General features: G+C 38.3%; 1 protein-coding gene across 4 annotated transcripts in view; it reads left to right on the forward strand.

The window, feature by feature from the left end:
• Positions 1-12,304, forward strand: part of LOC122551698 (R3H domain-containing protein 1) — an 85,387-nt gene that overhangs the window by 36,339 nt on the left and 36,744 nt on the right. For all 4 annotated transcript variants that reach the window (XM_043694028.1, XM_043694030.1, XM_043694029.1 and 1 more), the window contains one exon: positions 3,386-3,489. In XM_043694028.1, the coding sequence (XP_043549963.1) occupies positions 3,386-3,489 (104 nt within the window). The remainder of the gene's footprint in view (positions 1-3,385; positions 3,490-12,304) is intronic.

Below are 12,304 nucleotides of genomic sequence, written 5' to 3' on the forward strand. Positions count from 1 at the left end.
AAATGCATCACTTCGCAATTGCTCAGATTGAACTCCCATCTTTCATTTCTCCACCCAACTCTCCAAGCTGTCTGTATTCTGCTGCATTCTCTGACAGCCCCCTTCACTATCTGCCACTCCACAGTGTCACCTGCAAACTTGCCAATCAGACTATCTATATGTTTCCTCCAGATTATTTATGAATATCACAAACAACAGTAGTCTAAACATGGATCCCTGTGGAACACCACTGGTTGCAGTCCTCCATTTTGAGAAACTCCCTTCCACTACTACTGTCTCCTTTACCCAGCCAGTTCTCTATCCATCTAGTTCATACACCCTGGACCCCATGTGACTTCACTTTCTCCATCAGCCTACCATGGGGAACTTTACTGAAGTCCATGTACAAGACACCTACAGCCCTTTCTTCATCAATCAACTTTGTCACTTCCTCAAAGAAATGTTGAAGATGTGTTGAAATTTAATTTGTTAGTTCTTATGTTTGCTTAATTTCCCTTTTGTTCGGTTCCCTTCAGTCTTTTGTTCCCTTGTTAATAGCAACTAACTTGGATCTACTGCATCCCTTACTACATAAAGGTTCCAATGATGCAACAACACCAATCTATTTGCATTCCAAATAGCAAAAGCAGCATGCAATAGATAGCTAAAGCAGTTCCACAACCAAAAGATCAGACCTCATCACTGCAGTTTTGTCACAGCTGGTTGTCATTGGTAATCGACAATTCAACAACGAACCGGAGGTAAAGGCTCCATAAATGTTCCCATTCTGAATGGTATGTGACTTCAGCATATTAGTGTGAAAGACAATGCTGAAGTATTGTGGCAGTATTCAACCAGAAGTGCCAATTGGATTATCCATCTCAGCTTTCTCCTCAGGTCTTCAATATCATTGAATCTAATCAATTCAATTAACTGCATGTGATATCAAGAAACAGCAGAAGATGTTGGCTACTGCAAATGTTGTGCGTCATGATAACATTCTAACAATAGTACTGAAATCTTATGCACCAGAACGTCATACACACCTAACCAAGCTATTCCAGCACATCTACAACACTGACATCCATCCAACTCTGGAAAATTGTCCAGATATGTCCCAAGTTCAGATTACAGGACAAATTCAACTTGGCCAATTACCATACTATCAGCCTACTCTTGATGACCAGTAAAGTGATTAAATGGTTGATAAACAGTGCTAGCAAGTACCTAATATGATTAGAAATGACCTCTCACTTAGGCCAAGGGCCACTCGGCTCCCAACCACATTGCAGCCTTTGTCCAAACATGGACAAAAATGCTTAACTTCAGAAATGAGATGAGCAAATATGGAACCAAGGTGCCCTAGCAAATTTGCAGTCAGTGAAAATGGAGGTGGGCGTGGGGGAGTGGAATCTTTCCACTGGTCATGGTTGTTGGTGGTCAGTCACCTCAGCCTCAGGAGTTTACTGCAGGAATTCATCTGGATAGTGCCAGAGGCCCAATCATCAATTTATTCATTACTGACCTTGTTCACTGATTGCACGTAGTTCAGCACCACAGCTTCACTGAAGCAGTCCATGTACCCATGTGCGGCAATATCTGTACAATATTCAGACTTGGGCTAAGTAGCAAGTAACATTAATGACCCACAACTGCAAGGCAATGGTATTTCTAACCATAGAGAATCTAATTATCACTCATTGATGTTCAATGGCATTGCCGTCGCCAAATCCCCCATTTTTAACACTTTGGAGTTATCATTGGTCCAGTTCAGTTTCTGGTCAGTCATGCTGATACTGTGACTTCAAAAGCAGTTCAGAATATTGCCGTGAATAGCTCACCACTTGTCTCCTCAATGACTGTTGCCCATCTTCAAGGCACAAGTCAGGAGTTTGATGAAATACTCTAATCTTGTTGGAGCTGTACTTAACCAGGCAACAATCAGAAACTTGGTGATGAAGGGCAAAGTAGCTCACATAGTTGACCCTCCATCCAACACCTTCATTTCAACATTAGCTCCCTGAGCCACCAATGTACAGTATAGTGTGTGTCATCTCTGCAAGATGTGGTGTAATACCTCACCAAGGCTCCTCTAACATTTCTTTTCCAAGAAGAGTCTGCTGCCACCTGGAAGGATAAGGGCAGCGGATGTCTCTGAGCATCAAAGTCTTCAAGATCTTTCCCAAGCCATCCACTGTCCTGAGGTAGAACTATAAAGCTTGTTCCTTCTATGCCCCTGGGTCAAATCCTACAATTTCCTAACTAACAGCTCTGTGTTCTCTTACATGCCAAGGACTGCAGTGGTTCAAGAAAGCAGCTCACCACCACATTCTCCATAGCAATTTTTAAAAAAATAAAAACTTTGTGTGCTCATGGAATAGAAAAAGGCAGGCAAAACTGACATCTCTGAATTCTTAGAGTTTTAACCACTTGTCATTTATTGCTTTTAATCAAAGTTCATACTGCTTTTCCATTGCTGAATATGATTACTGCCTATCCAAGTCTCCTATTATGTATATCCTATTTAGGAATTGAATTGAATGCCTCTCCACTGAATGTACAAAACAGTAAATTAAATTAACGTATTATTCAAGTATTATAATTCCACTGCCCTTGTTGTGATTTACTCAGGATTCAAGATGTTTTCCTTCAGATACAAACTGTGAAGAACCATTACCTTCCTGTTAGAACCTTAACTTAGCATTGTTTTTGTTTAATACAGATTGTTTCTCCTTTTTCACACTTTATGTTCCAACTTATGAGGACGTGCATAATGTCATCTTTTGTCCCTGATCTTTCAATATAGATTGAAAGTTGATTCTGAGCAAGGTGTTTCTGAACTTCAGATCACTTACTGAAATGTCCTATGCTGAAATCCCAATTGAAAATCCCACATCCTCACTTCAACAACTCTAATTTAGCCCTGAGATGATTCACTGCAATGATTTCTGACCATTTATACAAGGAGCAGTCTCATTGCTATTTAAATAAAAGTTTAGATTTGTTGTAAGTACCATGTTTTGAGATTGCCAGTTAGTTTCATCAAATTTAAATACGTTATTAGCAATGAGGTCCTGCACATTTTTCCTTGCACCTTGTTTTGATGTGACATTTTTCACTTCAGACCAGCTGTTTTTCACAACTGTCAGTTCCAGGATTTCTGTGGAATGTCTTGTTGCTATGATTATGACTTCAAAATGCCTCATACCTTGGTATTTTGTTTTATTTCTGTTAAAATAGATTGCACCTGATCAAAGTGGAAAACAATTATCTTTGGCATTAAAAGATCTGCAAAGTGTAACAAAGAAAAGTTAACTTTTATACTTTGAATAGAGTGGAGCTAGTTCTTTTGATCCAAATCTAGATTAGTTTCAATACAAAGTATACATTGTATCTCTTTTTAAAGTTCATCAGTAGGTTATCTGCAACCTCCAGGAACCGATCAGATGCAATTCCCTCGGCCATCTTCCCCATGCAATTCTCAACAGCTACAAAGCCAACAGTGTGCAGGTGAGCAAATTAACTTTGTACTTCAGATTACATTCCTATATTTAATAAATTAAATCTAGTGGTGTTAATTTTTTAAAATTTCCTTTTACACCAAATAAAAATGATGAATTTCTGTCTTGAACTTGATGTCCTAATCCCTGCTGAAATTAGATGTTCAAATTTTGAAGCCCAAGGACACAACAGGATAAGGAAAATTAACTGGTAAATCTAACAAGCTGTCAAACATTTGAAAATGCACCTCTTCTCATGTTTGTGTGGTGTTTTTAAAATTAATAATACCATTAGTCATGAGTTTGTAAAAGCCAAGTTTGACAAATTTATTACAGTTCTTTGAGGATGGAATGTCCACAGTGGATAAAGGGAAACTAGTAGAAATGTATGTTTGGATTTCCAAAATATTCAATAAGATGCCAGATAAAAGATTACCTCACAAGATAATGAGTGTGGTATACTAGTACAAGGAGGATTTGTTAACAGAAAAGAGGTAATTGGGATAAATGGATCATTTTCAAGTTAGCAAATTAATGGAATACTGTAGGTATCAGTTCTGGGATCTCGAGTATTTAGAACGTGTATACGAATGATTTTGATGAAAGGATAGATTGTATTATAGATCTCTTTCCTGATAAGACAAAAAATAAATTGGAAAGCAAATTATGAGAATATATAGAGTCTGCGAAAGAACCCAGATAACTGTCAAAAGTTAACAAGTAATTTGAGAAAGCTTGAGATTGTCTATTTGGCAGGAAGAATAGAAAAAGGCAATCTTATACTTGAATCACAACAAGACAAATGATAATCTGGCCTTTATTGCATGTCGCAAAGTCTTACTGCAGTTTGACAAAACATTTGATGAGAGTATTGTGTGTAGTTTTGGTCTCCTTGTATAAGGAAGGAAATACTTGCATTGGAAGCAGTCAAGAGAATCTTCATCAGACTGATTCTTTGGGTGAAAGGTTTGACTTCCAAGGAAAGATTAAGCAAGTTGGGACAGGTGTTTAGAACAATGTGGGGTGACCTTTCTGAAATATATAAAGATTCTGGGGTCTTTAATGGAGCATTTCCTGGAAGGATGTTTCCCTTGTAGGTGAAGTCTAAAACTGGAGGGTACAATTTAAAAATTAGGGTTTCCTTTCAAAATTGATATATAGGAGGAATTTCTTCACTAAAGCTTATCAGTCTTAGAATTGTTTTCCTCAGTGAGCGGTGGAGGCTGTGTCATTGAATACATTCAAATCTACATTAGATTTCTATCAACAGGGAAATTCAAGATAATGGAACATAGCCAGCGAGTGAATGTCAGGTCACACTTGGGTCTGCTGTGAACACGTGATAAAACAGGCTGGATGAACCATTTTAGCCCTTTTTTAAAATTGGATTCCCTACAGTATGGACACAGGCCCTTCAGCCCAACAAGTCCAGATGATCTGTTCTAATGATCTTACACAATACACTCTCCACTGGCAAAAATGTTATTAGAATTTGATGGACTTTGCTGGGATTTTCATAGAGACTTTGCTTATAAATTTGAATGCATTCAAATTTATCATGTTATTAGAGTAGAATTGATGCATTTCACATACTTGTGTGCGCTTTGGTACAGTCTTAACTCACTCAAAAGCTGAACTTTATTTTTTTTTAACTTCCGATGTAGAATGCCATGAGAGATCAGTTAAGACCAACACAAATCATTATATTGATGAAGTACACCCTGCTGCCAATTAAAATTTGAAAATTGAACAAAGTGCAGCACTTAACTCTGCCAGTGATCATAAATGGAATTATATTTACAAATTTGAATATCTAAGTGTTTTTAAACTCTATAAAAATAATAAGCTTATCAGAATCCTCATCATTAGTTCAGCAACATGAGCTCAAAATAACAGCAGTTGCAGTGGCAAGGTTGAAAATCCCATGATATACTCTAAACAACATTGCAGTCTATCACCCTTAACTGAGTTCACTTTAGTATAATGTTTAACTCTACTTCAGAATGATCATTTTAAGTGTGACAATACGTCTTTTTTTTTTTAAAGACCGATTAAGCTTATCAAATGGTTGTTGTCTTCCAAATTTAAGTCTGCAACTTTGCCAATACGTGTAAACATTTTTAGGAATTCTTTATATGCTGAGTTGATTCAGATGGATCAATGTTTCAGCTGTTTTTGTCAGTTGTTTTATCTATACAATAATAGGTATATATAAATGGACCGTAGTTGCTTCTTGAGAACTTGTTTCATGAAATTAGCTGGTCATTGCTGTGTTATCTCTCCTTTTAGACTGAGTTCTGAGTTTTAATCACTCATTTTCTATTTAACTTTCACTTGAATCTTTGACTACCTTTGGAGGCTGGATCCTCAATCAATCTTCCTCTGTAACTAATTCAAAAATGTTAAGTCATTTCTGACTGTTTGTTTATATTTGAGTTTTAAATCTATCCAGAAAGATGTTGTCTATTTCACAAAAATCATTAAAAATATAAGATAATACACTGACTGACATCTCCTGGCTTTTATGATCAACTTATGAAGGATCCTTTTGGTCCTTGATGTGCTGTTAAGTCTGGCAGTAATGCACATTTGTGCTGCTACTGTTATCATTACTTGTGAAAGGCCTTTGTCCAAAATTTATCAAAGGCTGCACTTGGTCACTTCAGTCTAACTGGCAGATATGAATCACCTTCTTGTTTTTCTCTCTTGGTTCATAAACTGTTTGAAATGTGGGCAAAATAATTTCTTTTAGTTCCTGTGTTGCTGTGGTTTGTACCTAATTAATTCACAAGAACTTGCTTTTTAAGAATTGCCTCGTCTCATATTAAATTGATGTTTAATCGTGTCCTATTTTGTTTTTTTCGCTTGTGACAATATCGCAAATTTTCTTCAAGGGGTCGCAATCAAAACTTTCAAGTATCTCAGTCCCTTCAGTTTACATGTAAAAGTTTTTCATATTTTGGAAATGACAGTACACAATTTCTAGTTTTCCAGACATTCTGAGTAAAGCATTATGGGATTGGTTCTGGGTACACCAAATCTTAACATGTTGCAAAAAGAAATTTAGCATGACAAAACCGAACTCTCCGGTCCACCACCTTTCCTTGGTCAAATCTTCACTGCCTCGGTGTTGCTGGTCTCTTTGTTTGATATTCAGTTCTAGATGTGCTGTAATTTGCTGCAATTAACAATTCATCCTTTGTTGTTAGCCATAGCTACAACTCTAGCCCCTCCCCATCAAATTCAACCTCTGTTAGTCCTACAAATCTTCCAGAACTCCACATTTCTTTAGTTCTGATCTATTGCGCAACTCCATTCCCTTACTATTGGAAAAACCATGCCATGATCTGTTTAAATCTAAGTTGCACTCATCATTTACCAAAGCTCCTCTGTCTTTCCATGTTTTTCCTTAAGTTCCTACTTAAAATTTACTTCTTTGACCTAGCCCTCTTGAGCTCAATATCATTTGTATTCTATTAGACTGTCAATCTTCAACATGTACTGCACAGAAGAGGCCATTCAGCCCATTGTTTCTATACTGGTGCAACAAACATTTGATTAGATTAGATTACTTAGTGTGGAAACCAGCCCTTCGGCCCAACAAGTCCACACCGACCCGCCGAAGCGCAACCAACACAGACCCATTCCCCTACATTTAACCCTTCACCTAACACTATGGGCAATTTAGCATGGCCAATTCACCTAACCTGCACACATTTGGACTGTGGGAGGAAACGAGCACCCGGAGGAAACCCACATCTGCCTACCTTAATCCTGTTTTGCAGCTTTTAGCCGATAACCTTGGAGTCTATGGATATAATTGAACATCTAAATACTAGTTAAATGTTAGAAAAACTTCTGACTCAGTTACCCTTTCTGGCAGTGAGTTCCAGACTCTCTCTCAACCTTGTGAATGATTAACAATTCTCCTTAGTTCCTCTCCTAGCCTTTACCATTTACATTACATCTGTGCCCCCGATTACTAACCCTTCTATTAATGGAAAAAGTGCTTTCCTATTCACCCTAACCTTGCCCCTTGTATTCTTATGCACCTCTATCAGGTCCCCTCTCAGCTTTCACTGCTCAAAGGGAAACACACCCACCTCAGACATTCCAGCCTGAACAGCATTTTGGTAAGCTTCCTCTGTGCTCCCTTTTGTGCAATATCACGTCCTTCTTTGTGTGTTGACCAGGCTGTGTGCAAAACTCCAGTTGTGGCCTAACCGGCATTTTACACAGTTCCAGCATAACCTCCTTGCTCTTGTATTCTGTACCTCAACTAAGAAAGAGATATTCCTCCTTAACTATTCCTCCACTATATAACCATATTCCTCAACTAGCTTATTTATTTGCCCTGCCACCTTCAGGAATCTGGATATGTGCGACACTTGTATCTTCAGTACTTTCCAGAATTCTACACTTGCTGGGTTGAATTCCACTTTCCACTGCTCTGCTCATTTGGCCAGTTTGTTAATATCCTTATTTGAGGTTTTATAGCTATCCTCTCAATTTACCACCCTACTAACTTACAACTGCAAACGTTTTGATCATACATTTATATCAAGTCATTGATATACACCACAAAAAGCATGAGTCCCAGTATCTCTCACTGCTGCTGAAAACAGACTTCGTCTTAGAAACATCCCTTGACAAGCACTGTCTGCTTCCTGCATGTCCACTAATTTTTGATCAAAAGTACCACTTCTCCTTGCATCCCGTGGGTTCTCACTTTTTTTGACCAGTCTGCTATGAAGCACCTTGTTAAAAGCTATAAGATCAATGTATACCACACTACATGTGTTTCCCTCATCAAATGGTGAGGTGATTGCACAGTGGTATTATAACTAGTCTAGTAATCTGGAGACCCAGATAACGATCTGGGTTTGAATCTTACCTTGGCAGATTATCGAGTTGAGTTCATTTAAAAATATGGAATTTAAAAGTCTATTGGTGACCATAAAACCATTGTCATAGATTCGAGTCCTTTAGGGAAGGAAACTACCATCTTCCATGGTTTGGCCTACATGTGACTCCAGATCCACAGCAATGTCATTGACTCTCAACTGCCCTCTCTGTAATTAAGAATGAGCAATGAATGCTGGTTTAGCCAGTGACACGCACATTCCTGTTATGAGTTTAAAAAATATTTTTCTGGTTACTTTCTCAAAAAAAGTTTGATCACACGTGTCAAACACAACGTTCCCTTGAAAAATTCATGCTGACTATCCCTGATGATGTATATTCTATCCGTCCAAATTATTTCTGATAATTTCCCCAAGACCAAAGTTAGACTGACTAGCCTTTAATTTCCTGACCAATCCCTTTCATTTTTTTTTAAATAATAGATAACATTAGCAGTCTTCCTCCAGCTGTGGTCTGACATGAGTTGAAAATTACTGTCGGGGCCCCCGATATTTCTTCCTTTGACTTGCTTCCTAGGCTGTTGAGGATTTCATTAGGCTTTCTGATTTATCCCGTTTTTAAGGCTGCTGAACCCACTAGTACCTCCCCTCTGTTAGTTTGTTTTTATAGTTCACAGTCCTCTATCCTGACTTCTGTACTTGCATTGTCCTTTTCCATTGTGAAGATACAGCGTTCATTAGGACTGAGCCTGCACGTCCTGGATCCAAACACAAGTTACCTCTATGGTCCCGAATGGATCCTGCTCTTTACCTAGTTATCCTCTTGTTCTTTATATACATTTTTATATTTAAAAAGTCCTGTGAAGCTGCTTGGGATGCCATCCTAAATGGTTTTATAAATTGAAAATTATTGCTGTTATCATTAATATCAATGCATTGAATACTTTTCATCAACTCTTAATTAACTAGTGAAGGAATATCGCTGCCAAATATGAGAGGAAAACATAAAATGGCACAAAAAGGCAGTCATTCTGGGTTGAGAATCATTAAGCTTAGTATTTGGCATCTAGTTAGACATTTCTGAATATGTGTATCATTGCCAGATGGAAAATCTATTTGACATCAGCAATTCTCCAGCACCACTGAGAATTGTGGGCACCTCACCCATTCACTTAAACGAGAAGCAAAACACAATTGATCCTGCCAAGGAGAAGCACTGGTCAGCAATACTACAGTTCCCAATCTCAGCTTGACTGATTTGAAGAATGAGTTCCTTGGACATAGGATATGCTTCCTTGAGCAATTGTTCACACTTCATTGAATTTGATTGAACACCGTTGCTGTTTCCACAAGGAGACAGACTTAACTTCCACAACCAAGCAAATTGTTAACCTGTCCCATCAGAATTTTTAATTGGAAATGGGCTTGTTTGAGAAGAAGAAAAATCCAGGCTCTGATTTGAAACAACCAGGTCCTGTGGCTATATACTGTGGAAGTAAGAGACCATCTGCAGCATTGCTGATCTGCAACATGATGACAACATTTTTTGTGTGCATGTTAGGCAGGTGATTTTCCACAGAACCACTCAAGCTAGTCTTTACTCCCATGGTGTCTGGAGGATGCAGACCATTTCAAAGAATGAAAACTCTAGAAGGTAGGAAATCGATTAAAATCTGATGTCTGAGTAATTGTTTCGCCAAATGTCTTTCATTATTTTGCAAATAGACTCAGACAAAAATAACGGCTTTAGATTTAAGCGAACTGATAAATTTGGTATTCGCATTGAAGAAGTCAGGAAATAAAATTGTTTAAATTGCTACTTATACATCTTTAGACAATTTTGGAAAAGTTTTTACGCATTGATCCTCCTCCCTCCTTTTTTATGGAAATGTTGACTGCTGGAATATTTTTCATGGATCCCAATTTTATATAGAATATGCAACACCAAGAAGGTATTTCGTCCATGCTTATGTTAATGCTCTGAAAATAACTGTTTACACCCCCTTCTTTTAATCCTACCAGCATAACCTTTATTCCTTTCTCCTTTGTTTATCTGGATTTGCCTTGATCAGTGCTATTTGCCTCAATTGCTTATGGTAACTAATTCCATATTGTAGTTATTAGTTAGGTCAGATATGTCTCTGATTTACTTACTGGATTTATAATTGCTTGTATTCAACTTTTAGCCTTCATTTTGGTCTGCCATAAAGTTGAAATATCTTTTTTATCTCTAACTGATCAAACCTTTCCATAAGTCTAAAACCTCTATCAGCCGTCATCTTATCCCTGATTGGTATAATTTCCACATGCGTTTACTAGTTGTCAATACTGACTCCAGTGGCCATTCTTCACGAGTGAAGCTACTCAGTAAGCTTGTCAACACAGGACATAGCAGGGATTATACTTAATATTCACTGATCTGAAAACTATTTATTTCTTACTGAGATTGTAATTGGATTATTAGTGAAAAAACTTACACAGGTCAGTTGTGGGGAAGTATGTATTCACTCTTTACACTGATAATTGTTTGTTTTAGGATGCCTGGCAAAAACTGCCAGTCACAGATAATCATCAGATGGACTATATTATTAATTGTAAACAACAAAGATCGCATTGCCGCAGATTTCAACAAATTTTTGTGCAACTAAAATCTCAGCAGCTTTTTATGACTCATATGCTGGATCATGGTTTAGGGATAGCGAGTTGGCCTTTTAGCACGGAGATGAGAAGTTTCTTCACCCTGGGTGGTGAGCCTGTGGGCTTCTCTGCGAAAGAAAGGGGTTGAGACCAAAAAGTGATTGTTTTCAAGAACACATTAGATATATTACCTGGGTCTAAAGTCATCAAAGGGCACGGAGTTGGATGATGAACTATAATTGTATTGAATAGCAGAGCAGGCTCGAAGCGTGAATCGGAGTCGAACAGGGTAGTGCTTGAAAAGCACAGCAGGTCAGCCAGCATCCAAGGAGCAGGAGAGTCAACATTTTGGGCATAAGCCCTTTATCAGGATTGTCAGGAAGGGCTGAATGGCCTACTTGTCTAATTTTCTGTTTCTATGCTGTTCAACATGTTTTTGGAACTCCTAAAATCTGATGCTTGTCTTGCAAGCATTCATACTGACATGTGTCAGTTGCCCAGTAGCCTGCTGCTGACTATCTTCCTGATGGGATAGTCTTGAAGCAAGATGTCTTGAAGGTCCACTTTTTTCAGGATCATGGTTGCCTTTGTAAGTGCAGAAGCAACTTGTTTCTCTAAATCATGAACAAAGTAGAGAAGGTAGATATGATTCTAAGGGCTGCATTCTCTCATTTGGTTATGTTGAATCTTGAAAACTAATAACAGGTCAAACTGACTTCTTGGTTATGAAGATATAGAGTCATAGAGATGTACAGCTTCGGTCCAACTTATCCATGCCGACCAAATCCAACCCAAATCTAGTCTCACCAGCCAGCACCCAGCCCAGATCTCTCCAAACCTTTGCATTTCATATCCAGATGCCTTTTTAAATGTTGCAATTGTACTAGCCTCCACCACTTCCTCTGGCGGTTCATTCCATACATGTACCAGTCCTCTAGGTCTCTTTACATCTTTCTTCTCTCACCCTAAACCTATGACCTTTAGTTCTGAACTCCCCACCCCAGGGAAAATACTTTGTCTATTTATCCTATCCATGCCCCTGATTTTATAAACCTCAATTAGTTCACACCTCAGCCGGTGCTCCGGGGGAAAAAAGTCCCAGCCTATTCAACCTCTCCCTATAGCTTAAATCATCCAACCGGCAACATCCTTGTAAATCTTTTCTGAACCCTTTCCAGTTTCACAACATCTTTCTGATAGGAAGGAGACCAGAATTGCACGCAATATTCTAAAAGTGGCCTAACCAATGTCCTGTCCAGCTGTAACATGACCTCCCAACTCCTGTACGCAATACTCCGGCCAATAAAGGAAAGCATACCAAATGCC

This window comes from Chiloscyllium plagiosum, chromosome 7 (genome assembly GCF_004010195.1).
Source record: "Chiloscyllium plagiosum isolate BGI_BamShark_2017 chromosome 7, ASM401019v2, whole genome shotgun sequence".
Classification (NCBI taxonomy): domain Eukaryota; kingdom Metazoa; phylum Chordata; class Chondrichthyes; order Orectolobiformes; family Hemiscylliidae; genus Chiloscyllium; species Chiloscyllium plagiosum.